General features: G+C 41.6%; 1 protein-coding gene and 1 gene segment (V, D, J or C); both read right to left on the bottom strand.

The window, feature by feature from the left end:
- LOC140599256 (immunoglobulin heavy variable 3-74-like) overlaps positions 1 to 25,314 on the bottom strand; it is a 571,793-nt gene that overhangs the window by 516,403 nt on the left and 30,076 nt on the right.
- LOC140599457 (uncharacterized) lies at positions 16,388 to 23,826 on the bottom strand. The gene is made up of 4 exons (XM_072762550.1): positions 23,723 to 23,826; positions 23,311 to 23,621; positions 22,258 to 22,300; positions 16,388 to 16,704 (listed from the first exon to the last, which is right to left on the bottom strand). The coding sequence occupies exons 1-4, from the start codon at positions 23,766 to 23,768 to the stop codon at positions 16,388 to 16,390; spliced, it is 717 nt and encodes a 238-aa protein (XP_072618651.1). The 5' UTR covers positions 23,769 to 23,826.

Genomic DNA, 25,314 nt, shown 5'->3' on the forward strand with positions numbered 1-25,314 from the left:
GGGACTCAATCCCGGATCTCCAGGATCACACCATAGGCCTAAGGCAGGCACCATCCCCCTGAGCCACCCAGCGATCTCCTCTTCCCATTTTGATGTGAGGTTTTTACTCATTGACTCTATTAAGACATTGTCATAGGCAAACAAATTACTTTCTTTCCAGTTAACTTTTCATTTCTTTTATGTAGTTTTCTTGCCAGGTTTTCTTTTAGATCCTCCAGTCGGGGGCAGAAATATTTTCCTCTAGTTTTTCGGATTCATTGTCTGGTCTAATCATGCAGTTGATAGAAGGCTGACCTGGAGGAGACAATAGATTTCATTTTGCATGTGGAGGACCTACCTAATATAAGGTGAGAGTCAGCAACTCATACCAGGAAAGGGTGTGTCTTCATGTCTTCTGCTCATTTCTGATTGTAGATTTCACTTTGTGGCTTATTTTGATAATTTGTTTGTCGAATTTGGAAACCCTTAATTTAAAGATAGACTTGTAAATATGTTCTCCCATTCGTTTTTTGGAAGATTTTATTTATTTATTCATGAGAGACAGAGATGCAGAGACATAGGCAGAGGGAGAAGTGGATTCCCCACAGGGAGCCTGATGCTGGTCTCAATCCCAGGGCCCTGGGCTCATTCCCTGAGCCAAAGACAGACACTCAAGATCCACAGGCATCCCTAACTTTTCCCATTCATTAGGTTGCCTTTTAATTATGTTCAGTATTTCCATAGCTGTATGGCAGCTCCTCCCTTGGTGTAGTCCATAGAGTTCAATTTTGCTTTTGTTTTCCTTTTCTTGGAGATTCAAGTCCCAAGAACCTGCTGTGGGCAAAGTCACAAAATCTCCTTGATTTTCATGGTTTCCTGCCTCACATTTAGTTCTTTCATCTACTCTGAGTTTATGTTTATGTGGAGTGTAAGAATGTGGTCAGGCTCATTCTTCTACTTGAGCTGTCCAATATTACCAATACCACTTTTTGAAGAGATTGTCCTTTTTTCAGTCAATAGAGTTTTGTACTTTGACAAGGATAAGTTGACCACAGAGCTGTGTGTCCATTTTTGGGTTCTCTGTTCTATTCTATTGATCATGTGCGTGTTTTACTACCACTATTATACTATCTTGATGACCACAACTTTGAAATCTGCTATTGTGATGCCTTCTGCTGTTTTTTCACATTCTTTTGCCAAGTCAGAATCCTTTGTTTGCTTACAAATTTTAGGATTCTTTGCTCCATTTCCTAGAAAAATGTTGGTGGTGTTATGATAGGGTTTGTGTTGAATGTGTAGATTGCTATTGGTAGCATAGACATTATTTATTCTTTGAATCCATGAGAATAGAATGTTTTTTGTATATTTGTGTCTTTTTAATGTCTTTCATACGTATTTTAGAAATTTTAGACTACACATCCTTTTTGTCTTTGGTTAGGATTATTCCTCATTATCTGATATTTTGATGCAATTATAAATGGGATTCGTTGTCCCTGTTTTCTCTTTCTTCTGTTTCATTTGTAGGATATAGGAATGCAACTGACTTCCTTGTATTGATTTTGTATGCTCAGGTTTTGCTGAATTCCTGTATCAGGTCTAGCAATTTTTCGATAGTCTTTGCGGTTTGTCCTTAAAATATCTTGTCATCTCTGAAGAGTGAAAGTTTGATTTTTCATTGCTGATTTGGATGACTTTAACTTCCTTTCTAATTGTTCAGGCTCGGACTTCTGGCACTATGTTGAATAACAGTGGTGACAGTGCACATTCCAGTCATATTCCTGATCTTGAGAGAAGCTCTCAGTTTTTCCATGTTGAAGATCACATTCTTTTTGTATCTTCTGTAGATGGCTTTTTTGAATTTGGGTGTATCCCCCTATTCCAACACAGGAACAGGTATTTTTTAAATAAATGTTATTTATTTATTCATGAGAGGGGTGAGGGGGAGAAGCAGGTCCTATGCAGAGATCCAGATGCAGACTCGATCCCAGGTCTCCAGGACCATGCCTTGGGCCAGGTAGCGTCACACCACTGAGCCACCAGGGCTGCTCTGGGAAAAGGTTTTTATGAAGAAAGCATAATGTCTGTTGTCAAATTATTTTTGGGTACCAGTTGAGAGGATAAAATGGCTCTTATCCTTTCTTTTATTATGGGATTATCATAATGATTGGTTGTCACATATTGAACTGCCCTTGCAGCCCAGGAATTAAACTCATTTGTTCAGTGTTGTGAATAATCCTATTAATATACTGTTAGAATCTGATGGTTAGTATCTTGGTGAGAAGTTTGCATCCAGATACATCAATAGTATTTTTCTGTAATTCTCCTTCTTTTTATTTTAAAGATTTTATTTATTTATTCATGAGAATACACGGACAGGAGAGAGAGGCAGAGACACAGGCAGAGGGAGAAGCAGGCTCCATGCAGGGAGCCCGACGTGGGACTCGATGCCGGGTCCCCAGAATCACGCGCTGAGCTGTAGGCAGCACTAAACCGCTGAGCCACTGGGGCTCAGCCCTGTAATTCTCCTTCTTACTGGGATGTTTGGTTTTGGGGTCAAGGTAATGCTGACATCAGAGAACAAGTCTGAAACTTTTCCTTCAATGACTAGTACTTGGAATAGTTTTAAAGGAATAGATTTTGATTGCTCTTGTGGAATTTCCCTGGGGAACCATCTGTCCATGTAATCATGCTTTTGGGGACTCTTAATTATGATTGATTTTTATATTTAGGTAATTGTTTTGTGCAGCTTGTCCCTTCGTTGCTGTTTCTGTTTTGGTTGTCTTTATGTTCCTAGGATTGCATCCATTTCTCCAGATCACCCAGTATGTTAGCTTATAAGTGTTCATAATTTCTTCTAACACTTGCTTGTAATTCTTGGGTGTTCATTGTAATCTCTTCTCATTCATTCATGATTTTATTAGTTTGGGTACTTTCACTTTTAAAATGTCAAATATGTCTAGTGTTTTCTTTTACTTACTAGCATTTTCATAATATTATCTCTGAGGTCTGTTTATCTTCTCTTTGTAATTCTTATATACTTGAGTTCTACTCTAATCTTCATTACTTCTCCTGTTAGCTTTAGGCTTTCTTTGATCTCTTTCTCCAGCTATCTTTAAGTGCTAGTTTATCTTGCTTGTCTTAGATTTTTCCTGTTTTTGAGGAAGACCTGTACTGCTCAGTTCCCTCTGCGGATTGCTTTTGACATGTCCCAAAGCCTTACCATGTTGAGATTTAATTTTCATTGATTAAATTTTTGCTTAAGTTCTTCTTTAATTTCTTCATTGAACCATATCTTCTTCAATAAGATATTATTTTATCTACAATTACTTATTTGTTATACATGTTTTATTGAAGGTTCATTTCAAACATATAGCATAGCACCCAGGGCTCATCCCGTCAAGTATCCCCCTCAACGCCCATCAACAAGTCACCCCATACCCCCTCCTACTTCCCCTCCCACTACTTCTTTTTCATATCCTAGAGTTAGGAGTCTCTCGTGTTTTGTCACCCTCTCTAATCTTTCCCACTTATTTTCCCTGATTTCCTCTATAATCCTTTACACATTTTCTTATATTACCCGAATGAATGAATCCATATAATGTTTGTCCTCTGATATTGACCTACTTCATTCAGCATAATACCCTCCAGTTCCATTTATGTTGAAGCAAAAGGTGAGTATTCCTCCTCGCTGATGGCTGAGGAATATTCCATTGTATACATAGACCACATCTTCTTTATCCATTCATCAGTTGATGGACACTGAGGCCCCTTCCACAGTTTGGCTATTGTAGAAATTGCTGCTATAAACATCGGGGTGCACATGGCCCGGTGTTTCACTGCATCTGTATCCTTGGGGAAGTCCCCAGCAATGCAATTGTTGGGTCTTATGGCAGATCTATTTTTAACTCTTTGAGGAAACTCAACTCGGTTTTTCAGAGTGGCCACACCTGTTCACATTCCCACCAACAGTGTAAGAAGGTTCTCCTTTCTCAACATCCTCTCCAACATTTGTTGTTTCCTGTCTTGTTGATTTTCACCATTCTCACTGGTATGATGTGGTTTATAATTGTCGCTTAGGGCCCTTCCTTGTTCTATTGAGTTTGACTTCTGTTTTCATAGCATATCGGTCTAAAAATATGCATGGAGTGAATTCAAGCATTCTGTACCACTTGACACAAGACTTATGACCTGTATATGATCAATTCTGCAGTATTTCCATGTACAATTGAGAACGTGTATTCTGCTTTATACAAAATGCTCCATTTGTTATGAACATCTGATCCCGTATGTCTATCAAACCCCTCGTTTCCTTGTTGAGCTTCTGCTTAGATGATTCTCACTGATGTTAGGGGGACATTGAAGTCCCCACTGTTAACTTAATAATAGTAGCCATGAGTGTCATTAAAATTAGGGTTAATTGGTTTGTTCACTTGTCTTCTCCAACGTTAGCAGTAGGAAACTTTAGAAAAGATAGATCTTCTGTTGGATAAGCCATGTTTCTTATATAGTATTCTTTTTTTTTTTTTCTTTTTTTTTTTTAAATTAATTTTTATTGGTGTTCAATTTACCAACATACAGAACAACACCCAGTGCTCATCCCGTCAAGTGTCCACCTCAGTGCCCGTCACCCATTCCCCTCCAACACCCGCCCTCCTCCCCCTCCACCACCCCTAGTTCGTTTCCCCGAGTTAGGAGTCTTTATGTTCTGTCTTATATAGTATTCTTCTTCATCCTTTATTACAATCTTTGTTTTATTTTACTTTTTACTATTTTTTATTAGAGTTCAATTTGCCAACATATAGCCCACCCATTTCTCATCCGCCAAATGCACCCCTTGATGCTCATCACCCAGTCACCCTCACCCTCCGCCCACCTCCCCTTACACTACCCCTTGTTCATTTCCCAGAGTTAGGTGTCTGTCATGTTTTGTCACCCTCACTGATATTTTCACTTATTTTTTCTCCTTTCCCTTTATTCCCTTTCACTATTTTTAATATTCCCCAAATGAATGAGACCATATAATGTTTGTCGTTGTCTGATAGACTTATTTCACTCAACACAATACCCTCCAGGTCCCTCCATGGCGAAGCAAATAGTGGGTAATTGTCGTTTCTAATTCCTGAGTAATATTCCTTTGTATCCATAAACCACATCTTTATCCATTCATCTTTTGCTTATAAGGCTACTTCTGACTCTAGAAAAAAAACATAAAAGAATCAAGAGACTTCATGACTGCAGAATTTAGATCAGGCTGAAATTAAAAATCAATTAGATGAGATGCAATCTGACCTGGAGTTCCTAACAATGAGGGTTAATGTGGTGGAAGAAAGAATGAGCAACATAGAACATAAGTTGATTTTAAGGAAGGAAGCTGAGGAGAAAAGAGAAAAACTATTAAAAGACCATGAGGAAAGGTTAAGGGAAATAAATAATACCCTCAGGTGGAAGATGATAAAGTTTTTATACACTTGTGTGTGTGTGGTGTGTGCGTGTGAGAAAGTGTATGTGTGTGTGTCCTTCAGGGTCCATATTCATATCATGCACTGGTGGGAATCAGTCTGCCACTCAGAATGTTCATTTTAATGAAGTGAAGGGAAACTAGCAGCCCAAAGTTCACATCAGCAAAGGCCACAATAGCAAAACTCTGGGAGGAGTCATGATGCCCTTCGACAGAGGAGTGATGAAGAAGATGTAGAAGACGCCTCGGTGTCCACTGGCAGATGAATGCATAGAGAAGGTGTGGTCTATATATACAATGGAATATTACACAACCATCAGATGTGATGGATGTCATAAAATAACATTTCCTTAAACATGGATGTAACAGGAGGCACTATATTGAGAGAAATAAATCAATCACCAAAATGCAATGATATGGCCTCACTCATATGTGAAATATAAGAAATATTGAAAAAGACCATAATTGAAGGATTGAACCTTAGTGGAGTAACACTACAGAGGAAGACAAATTTTGAGAGACACTTAAGTGGGAAAAAATAAACTGAGGGTCACTAGAATGGAGGTGGTGGAGTATGGGATAACAGAGATGGGAGTTAAGGGGAGTGTATGATATGATGAGCACTGAGTGCATGGTAAATGTGGTAAATTCAATTTAATCAAAGAAAAAAATTGAGATTAGCCTGTGCCCCCTGCTGGAACATCCTACATGGACTGGGTGGATTAAAAAACAGACACTTATTCCCACAGTTCTGGAGTCTGGAAAGACTGAGGTCCAGGTGCAGGTAGATGTGCTGTCTGGAGAGCACCCACATCCTTGCCCGTCCTTTGCCTGTCACCTCACATGGGTTCAGGGTGCAGGGAGAATTCCCAGTCCTTGTGTATAAAGGCTCTGATGCAATCATGAGGCTGCACCTCCTGACCTAAGTGCTCCCCTAAGGCCCCAGTTCCTCCCAAAATGCCATGGAGCAGGATCCCGTTCCCACCAATGACTCACAGCACACTCCCTGAGCCAGTGTCTTTCCCTGGCAAATTCCTGGGATTACGTGATGAGAGGTTGGCCTAGATCCCATCAGACATGAAGTGGAAGGTGATAAAAGCTTATACTCTTGTGATTGTGTGTGTGTGTGACTGACCTCTGAGTCCACCTCCCTACCATTTCATGCTGGGAATCTTTCTCACTCCCTGGATGTTATTAACATTTTTTTAATTAATTTTTATTGGTGTTCAATTTACCAACATACAGAAAAACACCCAGTGCTCATCCCGTCAAGTGTCCACCTCAGTGCCCGTCACCCATTCCCCTCCAACACCCGCCCTCCTCCCCTTCCACCACCCCCAGTTCGTTTCCCCGAGTTAGGAGTCTTTATGTTCTCTCTCTCTTCCTGATATTAACATTTTTATAGAAGGTCTCTATCTACTGTGTTGATTGAAGATTCCTCTATCCCATGATGTTTAGAGGGCATGTTAGCTTGGGGTCCTGTGACCCACAGGAAGAGGCACTAGGAATCATGAAAAGGTTCAGATGGTGTGAATGGAGTTATTTGTATTGGTTAATATTTCAGGTCAGGAACATTTAAGTACAAGTGCAAGTGCTACACTTGAATTACTAAGTCTCTAAGAAAGATACTGAAGAGGTAAACACATAACCAAGTGTTCATAGAGACACCCTGATGGAAACTGCTCCTTGGAGAGGAAGCCAAGACCCTGACCGGAAACCTGCCCAGAACCTCCATCTGCACCTGCTCCTGGGCCTTAAAGACAGAAGTGGTGAGGGGTACGCACCCCCTGGTGGGCCCGATCCCCTTCTACAAGGAGGTTTGTGTCTGGGCTCACTGTGTGGTCGCCTCACAGTGTTCCTCGCACAGGAATAGAGTCGTGTCCTTGGCTCTCTGGTGTTCATCTGCAGATACAGCGTGTTCTTGGTGTTTTCTCTGGAGATGTGAATCGTCCCTTCATAGGGTCAGCGTAGCTTGTGCTACTTCCATCACTGCTAATCCGTGCAACCCCCTGCAGCCCCTTCCCTGGAGCTTGGTGGATCCAATACATGTAGTAGCTACTGCATTTGAATCCAGAGGCCACACAGGAGAGTCTCAGGGACCCCCAGGCTTCACCAGGTCTCCCCAAGACTCCACCAGCTGCACCTCACCCTGGACTCCTGCAGACACAAGACATCCTGGTCAAGAACCTGTTCCACATCCCCTGTTTCTCACTCACCTCCACTCACAGCCTCAAGGTCCATTGAGCTCCATGAGTTACCTTTTAAAATAGCGACAAGGAAAACCCAGCTGAGACTCCATGGTCGTATGTCTGTGTTCTGTCCTGGTCTCTGAATGGTGTCACCTGGAGATCCTGGGGCCTGGGCTGCTCTCCCAGCTGCAGGGTCAGTGGAGTGAGGGCCCTATTTGCATGTCCTCTCACTATAGAGTCAGCCCCATACTTAGATTCATTTCTTTACAAGTTATATACAAGCATTACTTCACAATCCCAGATCACTTTCTTTAGGTGGGACGGTGGATTTTTGAAGTTCTAATCCATCAACGTATTTATCTTTACATTTCTCCGTGCCTTTTGAAAGTCTTTCATTAATATAGGTCATTTTTAATCAAAATTTTCTCTCCATAATGAAGTTTAATCATAAATATTTCTTTTTGATACCAGTATAAAATGGATTGTTTTGTAAATTTTTTACAGAAAATTTGTTGTTACTGTGTAGAAATTAACTTTATTGTCTATGTTTATTTGATAACCTGTATTTTCCCTGAGCTCTTTACTTACTTCCAAGTGTTTTTTTTCCAAGGATTTTCCTCGATTACTTTGTATATGCAAACACATTGTTTTTCTTCCTGTTGACTGATTTTAATATCTTTTATTTTATTCTTGCCTAATTTCTATGGTACTCTTCAATGGCATAGATGTTTTCCCTCTTCTCTGTCCAATTATTCGTTCAAATATTTTGTTTGAATATAGCAGATCTAGGAGAGCAAATGAATTTCGTTTTCATGTGGATGAGCTCACTAATATATGGTGTGACGTGGGAAATCAGGACAGGACAGGAAGTCTGTTCACGACTTCTGCCCAATTCTGATTGGAGATACTGGTGGCTGTTGCATTTGATAATTCAGTGTAGATTTGATTTGAGCCTTTAGTCTGATAAGACATTTCCAAAAATCTTCTCTCATTCTGTATGTTGACTTTTAATTACACTGAGTGATTCCTTTGCCGTGAAAATGCTCTTTCCTTGATGAAGTCCCCATAGTTCATTTTCCTTTTCTTTCCCTTGCCTCTGGAGACACGTCTAGAAGTGGTTGCAGCTGAGGTAGAAAAGGTGCTGCCTGTGTTCTCCTGAGGATTCTGATGATTTCCTGACTCACATTTAGATCTTTCATCAACTTTCAGTCCATTGTTGTGAATGATGAAAGAAAGGTGCCCCCTTTCATTCTTCTGCTGTGGGTCTCCAGTATTCCCTACACCATTTGTGGAAGAGACCTCGTTTTTTCCCCATTGGATATTCTTTCCTGATTTGGCAAGACTCTTTTTTTAGAATATTCTATACTTTATTAGGAATCATGAAAATAATTACAAAATCATTAACATAAATCTTTTGGAAACTTTTACTTTCCCTTTTACTTTAAAATTTATTGATTCAACACATCTTTCACAGCACTTAATCCTTTATTGACATATTATCATGACACTTCACCTTGACCAAGGTCTTAATGATAAGCATGTGAACATAATGAATACAAGATGAGATGTGGTACTATTGCTGGGAGATGTAAAAAATTATACAGGAGCACAAAGTATAGGACAAGAGTCAGAAAAAGTCAAGAGCATCAACAAAGCAATAGTGTTTTAATTTTTTCATTAGCTCAACAAATACCTTAAGTGCCTTTGATATTTGGAACCAAGGATACTGGACTGAACAAGACAATGTCTTTGCCCTCATGGAGCTTACGTTTTAGTGAAGAAGTGTGGTAGGTAGAATAATGTCTTCCCAAGGATGTCCTGTATACTAATCCCCATAACCTGTGAATATGTTATATTACATGGCAAAGGGAAATTAAAGTAGCAGAAGAAATTAAGGATGATAACCAGCTAACCTTAAAGTAGGGAGATTATTTTGTGTTCTCTAGTTAGGCCCAGTATAAGAGTCCTTAAAAGTACAAGCAGGAGACAGAAGGGTCAATGTCAGGCTAATGTGATATGAGAAAAGTCTCAACTGGCCACTGCTGGTTTTGAAGACAGAAGGGGGTCACATGTCAAGGATTGCATTCAGCCTCTAGAAACTGGAAGAAGCAGGAAAACAAGCTTTCCTAGAACTGCTCTACAACACCTTGATTTTAGCCTAGTGAGATCCATCTTGGGCTTCTTGACCTCAAAAACTGTAAAATAACAAGTGCGTGTTATTTTAAGCCTCTTAAGTTTGTGATAAGTTGTTACAGCAGCAACGAAAACTAATGTAGAGAAAAGGAAAATAAGCAGGTAACTAAGATAATTACAGATTCGATGCCTTGAAGGAAATAAACAAGATGTGAGGAATAAAGGATGGAACATGTTTGATTAGGTGGTTACAGAAGGTTTTGTTGAAGCCAGGACATTGGAGGGGAGATATGGGGGAAATAAAGAACCAGGCCTGAAAACAACTAGGAATAGCACTCTAGGCAGAGAGAAAGACAAGTGCAAGGGCTTGTCACCTGCAAAGAATGAAAAGAATATTCAGTGAGGATGTGGAAGTGTAGCGTGAGGACCCAAGCATGTGAGCCCTTGCAGGCCGTGATAAAACACTGGAAAATCATTGGCAAGACTTTTTGACCACAGATTTCATGTTCAATTTCTGGGTTCTCAATCTTTTCTATTTTTCTATATGCCTGTATTTGTGCCAGTGCCATACTGTCCTGATGATCACAACCTTGTAATTTACCTTGCCAGCCAGAATCCGGATGTCTCCAGCTTTGATTTACTTTTTCAGAATTGCTTTCACTATTTGAGGTATTGTGGGTTCCCTAAAATTTTTCAGATTATTTGCTCTAGCTCTGTGAAAATGCTGGTGAAAAAAAAAAAGAAAAAAAGAAAAATGCTGGTGATATTTTTATACAGATGGCTTTGAATGTGTAATTTGCTTTTGGTAGCATAATGTTTCAATATTTTTTCTTCTAATCTATGAGAATAAATATTATCTATCTACTTCTCTCTTCCTTCCTGTATTTCACAAGTGTTCTGTAATGTTTAGAGTATACATCCATCCCTCTTTCATTAGGATTTTATCTCCGGGATGCAAGGCTGGTTCAACACTCATAAAGCAATCAGTGTGATAGATGATATCAACAAGAGAAAAAACAAGTACCACAGGATCCTCTCAATGGATGTAGAGAAATCATTTGACAAATACAGCATCCATTTCTGATCAAAATTCTTCAGAGTGTAGGATAGAGGGAACATTCTTCAGCATCTTAAAAGCCATCTATGAAAAGCCCACAGCAAATGACATTCTCAATGGGGAAACATTGGGAGGCTTTCTGCTAAAATAAGAACATGAGGCACAGCCCCGATGGCTCAGCAGTTATGCACCACCTTCAGCCTTGGGCCTGAACCTGGAGACCCGGTATCTAGTCCCACTTTGGGCTCCCTGTATGGAGCCTGATTCTGCCTCTGCCTATGTCTCTGCCTCTCTCTCTCTCTCTCTCTCTCTCTCTCTGTCTCTCTGTCTCATGTATAAATAAATAAAATCTTTAAAAAAAAAAAGAGGAGAAACACGAAAGGGATTTCCACTCAAAACACTGCTATTCAACATAGTACTAGAAGTCTTAGCCTCAGCAATCAGACAAAAAAAAAGAAATAAAAGGCATTCAAATTCGCAGAGAAGAAGTCAAACTCTCTGGCTTCACAGTCAACATGACACTGTTCATAGAAAACCCAAAAGACTCCACCCCAAGATGCTAGAACTCTTACAGCAATTCGGCAGTGTGTCAAGATACAACATCAATACCCAGAAATCAGTGGCATGTCTATACATTAACAAGGGGACTATAGAAATAGAAATTAAGTTGTCAATCTCATTTATAATTGCACCCAAAAGCATAAGACACCTAGGAATAAACCTACCCAAAGAGGTAAAGGATCTGCATCCTAAAACTACAGAACACTTCTGAAAGAAATTGAGGAAGACAAAAAGAGATGGAAAAATGTTCCCTGCTCAGTTACAAATTAATTCTAATACTTTTTAGTTAAGAATTTAAATATTTATCATGAAATCTACAATCATAAATGTAAATAATTAAAAATATTTTTCTTCAAAATATTCGTTTTCCAGATGGTATTTAATGGATATTTTAGGTTATAAATTTTTATGACTTAACACCTAATTATATGAACGTATACTATGAGTAAAAATATCATGACTTTTGTAAATGCAGACCTACAAACCCACAATGTTTTCTTTAGCTAAGAAGAAAGACAATTCACATTCTACATCTCTTCCTGGGTGTTATCCTATCCTTGTGATTCCTAAATGGCCCCAGTCTATGAATATCCCTGGTGACCAGAGCTCCACCTATATCCTCAGTGCTTCCAATGACCTGAGTGCCTCCCAGTGAACTGAGATCCCTCTGGTGACCTAAATATCTGCTGATGACCTCAACACACCTGCAGCCCATCCCTTGCCCTGTTCCTGCAGGGAGTGTGTTTAGACTCACACTGACAGCCCCTCCCCATATCTCCTGCACAGTAAGACATGGCTTCCTCTTTGGTGGGACCTGAGCTCAGCTACAGGGGCACTGGTACTGGTACTGGACTCTGAAGATGGACATGTGGCTCCTGGGGGGACAGGCTGTTGCCTATGTTATAACTATATTATGAACCAATTCACTGCACCCACTCTCCTGGGGTTGGTGGATGCATTGCTACCAAAATCACTGTTTCATATGGAGACTCCACAGGCAGTTGTTTTGAGGTGTGGGGTCTGTGAACCCCTCCCCGGTCCTGGGTCTGACTCTTGCAGCATCAGCTGGGACAGGAGTGTCAGCACAAGGAGACTCAGGTCTTCTCAGTCATGAACAATCACAACAATCCTCACAGTCCCAATCTGACATCTGAGACCCTAAACTTGAGGAGCTCTCACCAGACACAGAGAAGGCCCTATAAACTCATCTTCCTCCAGAACACAGCTCTGCCTTCCCCAGACACCACACCCTGCCTTGAGGAGACAGCAGTGAGCTCATACTGCCTGAGAGTGGACTTAATCCATTTGTTGAGGAAAAAATTGGGCAGGTTTGGGAGGAATCCTGCCCTATAAGTGGACAGCCACTGATTCAGGATCCCCGGGACCTCCCAGGAAGACCGATGGGCATCTCCTCATTGAACCCACAAGGCATGTTGTTTGCTGTTGGACAAGCACGTGGTCTAGATGTTGTATTGGAATCAGGTCAAAAAATGTCCACAACATTTAGAGCATAAGAATCTGTGTTGGACAAATGAGTGGATCACAATTTATTTTTTTTCACAATTTAATTAAGCCTAATGTATCTTTTAAAAAGGAATTTAAGAGGTTCCACATTGGTGCAGAGAAATTTACCAATCTAGTCGTATATACAGTCAAATGTAACATTTATCCCAGACATAATTGAATGAAGAAATTTTATATTGGTAACTAACCTGCTGTAAATATAACGATACATAAATTTACTGGTTCCAAAGATCACATTTCTTTCAGTTTCCACATGGATGTACTTGACCATTTGTGAACTGCTACCTGCACAGCATAGACCACCTGAAGACATTGATCCTGATGGTCAGTACTGATGGGCTTTGTCTGCCTGGACACAGGTGTCTGCATTCCCTGGATGTGGTATCCACATCCTTGAGGGCACAGACAACAAGACAGGGCACCTAATCTGTGATCTGCAGGTACGATTCCTATGGGGGGAGGCTGCCTCACTTCTCCTGAGACGTGTACCTGACACAGGGGCCTGTTAACTTAGGGAGCAGGGACGTACTTTACAGAACCTGGACTATGTTCCTCTGATGCAGCACAGAGATCATAACTATCTCAGGTGTGGACTTAGTGAACAACAAATAGCCACCATGAAGGAAATGGAGCATCAGTCCTGGGGCTGACTATGATCTAATCATTAGGGGTCTAAGAAGAGATTGCAGGAATTCAGTTCAGATTCCTGACAGGCTCATGGCAATAGGATAAAGGCTGAGCTAGATGAAGAGACCTCAAATAGACTTGAGATGAATATATGAGAGATTGATGATAGACACTTAGATATATTTTAAATATTTTATTTATTTATTCATGATAGTGGCAGAGACAAAGGCAGAGGGTGAAGCTGGCCCCATGCAGGGAGCCCGATCTGGGACTCAATCTCTGGACTCTAGGATCACACCCTGAGTAGAAGGCAGGCACTAAACTCCTGAGTCACCCAGGCATCTCTCTACTTTGATAAAAAATAGTGAAAGGGATTTTAGTGGAATGGAGAGAAAATGAGTGGGAAATATCAGTGAGGGTGATAGAGCATGAGAAACTCCTAAATCTGGGAAAAGAACAAGGGGTGGTGGAAAGGGAGGTAGGCGGGGTTGGGGTAACTGACTGGATGATGGACACTGAGGAGGGCACTTGATGGGATGAGCACAATAATGCCACTTATATAACTCAGAATGGATACAGTAGCATGTCCATAACAATAAATATAAGTGAGGATATCGAGAAAGTGCAACTGTCTTCCACTTTTGGTGGGGATACAGGCTTGTTCAGCCACTCCAGAAAACTGAATGGTATGCCCTAAAAAAGTGAGCCACCCCAGGACCCAGCCATTGCACTACAGGGTATTTACCCCAAAGACACAGATGTAGTTAAACGAATGGACACCTGCACCCCAATGTTCACAGCAGCAATGTCCACAACAGCCAAATTCTGGGAGGCGTCATGATGTGCTGGTAGAGAAGAGTGGATAAAGAAATCATGGAAGGAGCCTCAGTGTCCATCGACAGATGAATGGATAAAGAAGATGTGGTTTACATATACAATGGAATATTACACCTCCATCAGAAATGAAGTATAACATGAAATTACATTTCCTTAACATGGTTGGACCTGGAGGTATCCTATTGAGAGAAATAAATCAATCACACAAAGACAATTATATAGTCTCACTCATATGTGGAATATAAGAAATACTGAAAGAGACCATAAGGGAAGGATTGAAACTTAGTGGGGTATTAACAGAGAGGAAGCCAAGTCATGAGAGACACTATACTCCGGGGGGGGGGGAACTAAGGGTCACTGGAAGGGAAAGGGTGTGGGATGGGGTAACTCGGTGAAGGGAGTTAAGGACGGCACATGATGTGATGAGCACTGAGTGTATAGTAAATGCTGGTAAATTTAATTTAAACAAAGAAAAAATTGAGTTTAGCCTGTATGACGTGCTGGAACAACGTACATGGACTGGGCGGATCAAACAACAGAGACTCATTCTCACAGCTCTGGAATCTGGGACATCTAAGGTCCAAGTGCAGGCAGATGTGTCTGGAGAGCACCCACGTCCTACCCAGTCCTTTCCCAGTCACCTCATGGGGCCAGGGTGCAGGGAGCTTCCCCAGTCCTGGTGTATAAGGGCCTTGATCCCATCATGAGTCTGCACTTCCTGACCTAAGTGCTCCCCTAAGGCCCCACCACCTCCCCCCATCTCATGGATTTAGGTTCCAACATGAGGATCGTAGGAGTCACACAGAGTGAGCTGATGTCAGCACCTGAATAATCTATGAGTCATACTTTGCAGGTGGAAGGTCCTTGAATCCCGGTCCTTACCCCTAGGATCTTAATGGATCCAGTAGAAGCTTCTGGACTCTGAGCACATTGTGTACACATGACCTTAAGAACCAGCTGGTGACCCTGGGGAGAGGACAGCTACCATCTGAGACCTGGTAGGATCTTGGCCTATTTGTATTATCATTTTATGTTTTGTGCTGCTTCCATATATTATTCCTCTCCTTTTCGTGGGATTCACATATTTGTCTACTGAGAATGTAAATGTGTCTCTTTTGTCCTTCCACTTTGATACTTGTTTAGTGAAATTATTCCCCACACCATGTCCATTCTTTATTGCCTGCTAGCTCACTGACGCTCCTTCCTCGTTATTCTCCTCCACAAATAGGATAAGAAATCAAACAATAACCCAGGAGTTCCCTCTTTTGATACAGTTGGGACACTGACTCAACACAAGCCCCTCCTGGAGCAGGACTCCATCCCCACCACTGACCCACAACACACACTTTGAACCAGTGTCCTTCCCTGGCACCATCCAGGGATTTATAATGTAATGAGAGGCCTGCCTGGTTCCCAACGGACATGACGGTGAGGCTGATAAAAATTTATACTCTCATGAGTGTGTGTGTGTGTGTGTGTGTGTGTGTGTGTGTGTGTGTGTGAGTGACCTACGAGTCCACATCCCTACCATGTGATGCTGGGAATCTCTCGCACTCTCAGGCTGTTATTAACCTTTTTGTAGAATGTCTCTATTCACTTGTGTTGATTGGAAATTCCACTATACCGTGATATTCAATACAGCATGTTAGCTTGGGGTCCTGTGATACACAGAGTGCCACTGGGTCTCATAAAAAAGTTCAGATAACACGAATGGAGGTATCTGTAATTGATTAATATTTCGGGTCAGGAAAAGTTAAGTACAAGTAATTGCAGTGCTATACTTGAATTTCTAAGTCTCTTAAGAAAGAGACTGAATAGGTAAACACATAATCAAGTGTTCAGAGAGGCTCCCTAGGGAAACTGCTCATGGGAGAGGAAGCCCAGGCCCTGACAGGAAACCTGCCCAGAATCTCCATCTGCACCTGCTCCTGGGCCTTCAAGACAGAAGTGGTGAGGAGTTTGCACCCCCTGGTGGCCTGATCCCCTTCTACAGGGTGGTTTGTGTCTGGGCTCACACGTAGGTCAAGTCACTGTGTCTGCACAGTAATACACGGCCATGTCCTCGGCTCTCAGGCTGTTCATCTGGAGATAGAGCGTGTTCTTGGCATTGTCTCTGGAGATGGTGAATCGGCCCTTCACAGCATCTGCGTAGTATGTGCTACTTCCACTACTGCTAATTTCTGTGACCCACTGCAGCCCCTTCCCAGGAGCCTGGCAGACACAGCTCATGCTGTAGCTACTGAAGCTGAATCCAGAGGCCACACAGGACAGTCGCAGGGACCCCCAAGGCTTCACAAGGTCTCTGCCAGACTCAACCAGCTGCACCTCACCCTGGACACCTGCAGACACAACACATCCTGGTCAGGAAACGGTCCCACATCCCCTGTTTCTCTCACCTCCACTTACAGACTCATGGTCTCTTGTTCTCCCTGAATTATCTTTTAAAATAGCGATAAGGAAAACCCAGCAGAGCACAGACTCCAGACTCCATGGTGGTTTGTCTTTATTGTGTCGTGAGCACTGAATGGGGTCACCTGGATATCCTGGGGCTTCTCTCCCAGCTGCAGGGTCCAGGATGGGCTGGTTTAATCAGTGGAGTTCCCTATTTGCATGTCGTTAACTATATAATTAACTCCAGACTTAGGTTGAATTCTTTACATGTTATATACAACGATTACTTCACCACCGTAGATCACTTTCTATAGGGGGGACAGAGTATTTATGATGATCTAACCCATCAATGTATTTATCTTTGCCTTTCTGTGCCTTTTTAAGACTTTCATTAATATTGGTCATTTCTAAATGGGATTTTCTCTCCCTAATGAGGTATAATCATAAATATTTATTTTTGATAGCAGTGTAAAGGGAATTGTTTTGTAAATCTTATACCAAAAATTTCTTGTTAGTGTGTAGAAATTAGCTTTATTGTATAAATTGATTTTACGTCCTGAATTTTCCCTGAGCTCCTTAGTTATTTCTAAGTGTTTTTGTAAGGCTTGTTCTCATTCATTATTTATATGACAATGTCATGTAGAAGCAAATTATTTTTCTTTTGTTGACTGATATTAATATCTTTTATTTTATTATTGCCTAAATTCTATGGTAATCTCCAAATAAGGGGTATAAACGTTTTCCCTCTTTTCTGTCAGATTATTTGTTCTAATATTTTGATGGATATACAGCAGTTCTAGGTGAGCAAATGAAATTCATTTTGCATGTGGATGATATCCCTAATATATGGCGTGATGTGGGAACTCAGGACACAACAAGACGTCTGTTCACAACTACTGCCCAATTCTGATTGGAGATACTGGTGGCTGTTGAGTTTGATAAGCCCCTTGTATGTTTTGGATTCCAGCCCTTAAATAGATAAGACATTTCCAACTATATTCTCCCATTCTGTAGGTTGACTTTTAGTTACTTTGAGTGATTCCTTTGCTGTGAAAATGCTCTTTCCTTGATGATGTCGCCATGGTTCATTTTCCTTTTCATTCCCTTGCCTCTGCAGACACCTCTAGAAGTGATTGCAGCTGAGGTATAAAAGGTTATGCCTGTGTTCTCCTGAGAAATCTGATGGATTCCCAACCCACATTTAATTCTTTCATCAACTTTGAGTCCATTGTTATGAATGATGTCAGAGAAGGGTCCCCTTTCATTCTTCTGCATGTGGGTCTCCAGTATTCCCAACACTATTTGCTGAAGAGACTTTCTTTTTTCCATTGGATATTCTGTCCTGCTTTGTCAGGATTTTTTGACCACAGATTTTAGGGTCCATTTCTGGGTTCTCAAACTTTTCTATTTACACATCTGTATTTGTGCCAGTGCCATAGTGTCCTGATGATCACAATGCTGTAATATACTTTGACAATCAGAATCAGGATTTCGTAAGCTTGGCTTTACTTTTTCAGGATTGCTGCTGCTCTTTGAGGTCTTTGTGGTTCCCTAAATATTTTCTGATTATTCTAAATCTGTGAACAGTGCTGTTGATTTTTTTATACAGATGTGCTTGTTGGCCAACTGTAGGTTTGTTCGGGAAAATGTCTGTTAATGTTTTCTCCCCATTTCTTGACTGGATTCCTTGTTTCTTGGGTGATGAGTTTTAATAAGTTCTTTATACATGTTGGATACAAGCCTTTTGTCTGATATGTCATTTGGTAATATCTTCTCCCTTATGTAGCTTGTGATTCAGTTTTGTTGAGAGTTTCCTTTATTCTTCAGAACATTTTTATCTTGATGGTGCTCCCAGAATTCTTTTTTGCTTTTGTTTCCCTTGCCATAATGGGGAATATAATGTTGTGATTCTCCCATGGGGACTGGGACAGAGAAATTCATCCATGGGGTTCACATTACTTCTTTACCCCAAACACCTTGTCACATGTCAAAAAAAGGAGATAGTCCAAGCTCATTGATGACACATCCGCAGTCCAGAATCTGAAGCCTGACACCTCCAAAGTCTTCCCAGATGATGTCTCAAGGGACATCCTCTCCTTCTACCCATATAGAGATTGCAAATATTGCCCCTACAGAAAGTAACACATATTTTCTTCATGCAAATTGTTTAACCTGTATCATCCCTTCAGTGTAGCTGTTGCTCCCAACCTTCCTAGAGAGAATGGCGTGCACACAAGAGCATTAACTTTGTCCCAAACGCCTGACTCATTGGTGTGAGGAAGTCAGGAAAATCCTTGTCCCTGTAACCTCCTCAGCCCTCCCCCCCGGTTACCTCACACCAGATTTTCTGACATTCCCAGGATGTGGGTTCTCACAATTTGTCCTACACAATAATACATTCCCTAATCCCCATTTGACAAATCATCCATACCCCACTTACCTCCCATGTGATAACCATCAGCTTGTACTCTATAAAGAAGGGGCTATTACTAGATCTAGGTATTGACTTTATTCCCCTTTGCTCATTCTTTCTTTCTTAAACTCAATATATGACTGAAATCATACAACGATTGTCTTACTTTGACTGACTCACTTCACTTAGCATTATACTTGCTACCTCCATGCCCATCGTTCCAAATGGATTAGATTTCATTCCATGTATCGATAGTTTCAATAGTTTGGCTAATGTGCATAATGGTGCTGTAAAAAACCAGGTGCATGTATTCCTTTGAATTTGTATTTTTGTATTATTTTTATTTTATTTTTTAAAAGACCTCGTTTATTTATACCTGAGAAAAACAGACACACACAGAGGCAGAGACATATGCAGAGGGAGCAGCAGGCTCCATGCATGGAGCCCAATTTGGGACTCGATCCCTGGACTCTGAGATTAAGCCATGAGCCAAGGCACATGCTCAACTACTGAGGCACCAAGGTGTCTCAGAATTTTTTCCTCTTAGTGATTTTATGTATTTATTCATGGAAAACTGAACAAGGCAGTGACAAAGAGTGAGAAACAGGCTCCTCCCAGGCGTCCAATATGAGACACAATCCTCAGATTGGGAACATGACCTGGGCTGAAGGCATGTGCTCAACTGCTGAGCCACCCAGGCATATTAGTGCTTTTATATTCTTAGAGTAAATGACCAGTAGTGCATTTGCTGGATCATAGGGTTGGTCTACTATTACTTATTTGATGTCACACCATATGGTTTTCCAGAGCAGCTGCACCCTTGCCCACCCACATCTCCTAACCTGAGAATTCAGTAGGGCCTCAGTTCTAGTGCACGTGGTATCAGGGCTCATTTCACAAGCAGAGCAGAGCACAACCCGTTAAAACTCACCACATGATGGCCAGAGAACACACACTGCCCACTGCAGGCAAGAAGGGCCTGTGTAGACGCCTGGCCTGAAGGGAATAGCAGCCAAAACAGGACACCGCAGCGCATTCACCACACACCACAGACACTCTCTGAACGCAGACCCAGCACCTTATGGGACCTCTTTATTATAAAGCTGTCATTCTGGAGCAGGATATAGAACTGGCTTTTGTACATACAGAGGAATATAGAGACTTAGGGAAAATGCCAAGGTTACGGAATTCAATTCCAGTTTCCTGCTCTGATCCACCTCCAATTTTGGGTTTCTCATGTCAGTCCTTTTAACCCTGCCAAATGAGACAGGACTTCTGTTCTGCCCCCTGTTCCAGCATTTTCCATCCCTGAAGGAATCATGTGCATTTGAGAGACTGCCAGATGCCCACATCATCTATAGAGTATCTACCTCAATAGAATGAAGACACAGAATTGTGATAATAATATCCCCGCAATTCTTGTCCTTGTGAAGGATGCCCGACCTCTTGCCCAAAGCCCGTGTCACATGTTGAGAGGTGCTTTCCTCTCTATGTCACTCATTCGGGACAATATGTGCATGGATCACACATGTCACCATTACTTACTGCAAAATAATATAATAATTGTACAACATACACTCAAGCAGCAACAGAATCCACAGGACTGAGATAAGAGTTGGGAGGGAAATTAATTTAGATGATTTTGAAATAAAATTCCAGAATCCCCTTTTGATCTTCAGCATATAAACTGGAGGGAATTATCCACATGGTCCTTGCTATAATAGCATTGGGAGGGAGGATTTAAGATCTCGGAATAGGGTCCTTGAGCTTGTCTCATAAATGGAACATGATAGGTAGTTATGCAATAGTCTGATTTCTGATGAAATCACTCAGAGGTCTGGGAGAACAAAAACTGCAAGTTGACATGTAGAAAAATCGACCACTTTTTGGATGTAGGAGGTGTGGATGTTGTGATGGGGACATATAGCTGTAGCGATGATGACAGGAGGGAGGCTGATCCAGAATATTCTGCATAGTACCATGAGCAGCAGAGAGGAAAATCTGAATCTTTTAATGTCCGCTTCCATGGGGATATGCTGCCTTGAAGGTGCACAGGTGGTAAAGAGGATGGAATCCCAGGATTCTAATGGGTCTAACAAACCCCAGGGTTCTAGGGAGAATGTGTAGCACAAACGTGATGCACAGCAACTAAGGACAGCATGTCATAAAATATAAGCACAGCATGGACGGTGACTGAGGACAGTGAGTCCAGGTGTGGATTTCCTGCTGTATTTTGTCATTACCTGAGTGTTTTCGTGGGACTAGATTGTAAAGGACAAATAAGAGGTAAGACCCTGTTTAAGTGTTTCTGGGTGAGGTCACCACATTCCCAGACTCTGTGGATTAAAGAAGAGACACTCATTCTCACGGCTCTGGAGTATGGGATGTCTGAGGTCCAGGTACAGCCAGATGGGGTATCTGGAGAGTGCCCATGTCCTAGCCCATCCTTTCCCTGGCACCTCATATGGGGCCCAGAGGCAGGGAGCTTTCCTAGTCCTGGTGTATAAGGTCCCTGATCCCATCATGAAGCTGCACCTCCAGACCTAAGTGCTCCCCTAAGGCCCCCGCTCATCCTCCCAACACATGGACATTAGGTTCCAAAACAGGGATGTAGAGGTCACACAGATTGAGCTGATATCAGCACCTGAAGGATCCATGAGTTATCCGCTGCAGGTGGAAAGTCCTCCTCCACCTTTGTTCTCTCAGTTTTCATAATAGTTTAGTATAATTTGTCATCATACCATATCTTTGAGTGTCACCAGCTGACACCTGTGATCACCAGTCCTGCCTCTTCTCTTCCTGCCCCACCCATGGAAAATCCATCAGGAACCATTGAATTCCCTCCTTTGATGCAGGTGGGACACTGACTCCACACAAGCCCCTCCTGGAGCAGGACCTCATCCCTACAACTGTCCCACAACACACACCATGATCCAGTGTCCTTCCAAATTCCAAGCACTTATGACGTGCTGAGAGGACTGCCCTGCTCTTAATAGACACCATGATGAAGGTGATAAAGGTTTGTACTCTCGTGTCTGTGTGTGGAGGCGGGAGGAGGCTCTTCAGACTACACATCCTCACCACGTACTTCTTGGGTCCCTTGCTTTCCCAGATTCACACTGATATTGATTCTGTAAGAGTGGTTCAAGACTGAAGTCACACCTGCACTCAGTCATCTCTCCACTTGATTTTTGAGCCCTTTGTAGTGTCATGACCAGCATGAACATTATGTTGTTTCTAAAATCCTTGTATATTAGAAACAAGGAATACCCACGCTTTGCAATAACGTGGATGGAACTGGAGGGTATTATGCTGAGTGAAGTAAGCCAATGGGAAAATGACAAACAAATGTTCGCATTTATTCAGGGAATATAAATAATCGAGAAAGGGGAAAAAAGGAGAAAGGAAGGAAAATGAGCGGGAAATGTCAGGGAAGGATACAGAACATGAGAGAATCCCGACTCTGGGAAATGAACAAGGGGTAGTGGAAGGGGAGGTCGGCGGAGGGTTGGGTGACTGGGTGAGGGACAGTAAGGGGGGCAATTGGTTGGATAAGCACTGGGTGTTATGGTATATGTTGGCAAATTGAAATCCAATAAAAAATATAAAAAATAAAATAAAATAAAATCATTGCACAGTGAGCTGGGTGGTTGTTTCATGTTCCATGTATAGAGCTGGGACTCTTATAAAAGAGAAGCTGTGGTAAATGGAGATATGGGTAATAAACTGGTATTTACAAACAGTATTAAGAAATTTTAAGCAGATATGTCCTTGAGCATATAAGAAGAGTTGTTGACTAAAACCAACCAAATTTCCTAATCAGAAACTGAATAATGATTAAGCAAAGAGGGAGACACTCTCATTTTTGGAATTGGAATATTTCTCTTTCTATGACAACAAAATGTGTAAGTTAGAGACTGAATATGTAAGCACAGAATCCTGTGCCCAGAGAGACTCCCTGGGGGAAACTGCTCCTTGGAGAGGAAGCCCCAGACCCTGACAGGAAACCTGCCCAGAACCTCCATCTGCACCTGCTCCTGGGCCTTCAAGACAGAAGTGGTGAGGAGTGTGCACCCCCTGGTGGTCCCGATCCCCTTCTATAAGGAGGTTTGTGTCTGGGCTCATACTGAGGTCGACTCACTGTGTCCTTCGCACAGTAATACACGGCCGTGTCCTCAGCTCTCAGGCTGTTCATCTGCAGATACAGCGTGTTCTTGGCGTTGTCTCTGGAGATGGTGAATCGGCCCTTCACAGCGTCTGTGTAGTATGTGCTGCTTCCACTACTGCTAATACCTGCGACCCACTGCAGCCCCTTCCCAGGAGCCTGGCGGACCCAGCTCATGCTGTAGCTACTGAAGGTGAATCCAGAGGCCACACAGGAGAGTCTCAGGGACCCCCCAGGCTTCACCAGGTCTCCACCAGACTCCACCAGCTGCACCTCACCCTGGACACCTGCAGACAGAAGACATCCTGGTCAGGAAACTGTCCCACATCCTGTTTCTCTCACTCACCTCCACTCACAGACTCAGGGTATCTGGTTCTCCATGAATTACCTTTTAAAATAGCGACAAGGAAAACCCAGCAGAGCACAGACTCCATGGTGGTTTGTCTGTGTTGTTTCCTGAGCACTCAACGGGGTCACCTGGAGACCCTGGGCCTGGAGCTCCTCTCAGAGCTGCAGGGTCGGGGATGGGCTTGTTTAATCAGTGGAGGGAGGGCCCTATTTGCATGTCCCCTGACTATATAGTCACCTGCCAAGTTAGATTCATTTCTTAATAAGTTATATACAAAGATTGCTTCACAGCCCCAGATCAGTTTCTTTTGGGTTCACAGGGGATTTATGATATTCTAATGCATCAACGTATTTATCTTTGCATTTATGTTCCTTTTTAAAAGTCTTTCATTAGAAAAGGTCATTTTTAAACAGTATTTTCTCTGCTTAATGACGTTTAATTATAAATATTTAATTTTGGTACCAGTGTAAAGGAGATTGTTTTGTAAATTTTATACAGAAAATTTGTTGGTAGTGTGTAGGATTTAACTTTATTGTCTATATTGATTTTATATCCTGAGTTTTCTTTGAGCTCATTAGTTACTTGTAATTGGTTTTGAAATAATTTTCCTCATTGACAATGTATATGCAAACAAATTATTTAACTTCCGGTTGACTGATTTTAATATCTTTTATTTTATTATTGCCTAATTTCAAGGGTAATCTGAGATTTAGGTGCATAAATATTTTCCCTGTTATTTGTCAGATTCTTTAATATTTTGTCTGATATATAGCAGATCTAGGAGAGCAAATGAATTTCCTTTTGCATGTGGATCAGCTCCCTAATATATGGTGTGGTGCGGGACCTCACTCAGGACAGGGAGTCTGTTCACAACTTCTGCCCAATTCTGATTGGAGATATATATGTTTGGTGTGTGTTGAGATTGATAAGTTCATTTTAGATTTGAATTCGAGCCTTTAATCTGATAAGACATTTCCAAATATCTTCTCGCATTCTCTAGGTTGCCTTTTAGTTACTTTGAGTGATTTCCTTCCTGTGAAAATGCTCTTTCCTTGATGAAGTTGCCATAGTTCATTTTCCTTTGTTTTCCCTTGCCTCTGGAGACACATTTAATAGTGGTTGCAGCTGAGGTAGAAAAGGTGCTGCCTGTGTTCTCCTGAGGATTCTGATGGTTTCCTGACTCACACTGAGGTCTTTCATCAACTTTGAGTCCATTTCTGTGAATGATGTAAAACAAGTGTCCACTTTCATTCTTCTGCATGTGGCTCTCCAATATTGCCAATGGTATTTATTGAAGAGTTTTTCTTTTTTTCCATTGGATATTCTTTCCTGTTTGTCAAGATTTTTTGACCATACTATTCTGGGTCCATTTATGGGTTCTTAAAGTTTTCTATTTATGTATAAGTCTGTATTTTTTCCAGCGCCATACTGTCCTGGTGATCACAACATCGTAATTTACCTTGCAACCAGAATCAGGATGTCTCCAGCTTTGCTTTCCTTTTTGAGGATTGCTTTGGTTATTGGAGGTCTTTATGAAAATGGTCCTTATCCTTTGATTTATTAATGATCCAAATCCCAGTGTTACATTTGCAGATGCTGATCCACCCGTACAGACCAGAAATTAGGCCCAT

The sequence above is a fragment of the Vulpes vulpes genome, chromosome 6 (assembly GCF_048418805.1).
Source record: "Vulpes vulpes isolate BD-2025 chromosome 6, VulVul3, whole genome shotgun sequence".
NCBI classification, from domain to species: Eukaryota; Metazoa; Chordata; class Mammalia; order Carnivora; family Canidae; genus Vulpes; species Vulpes vulpes.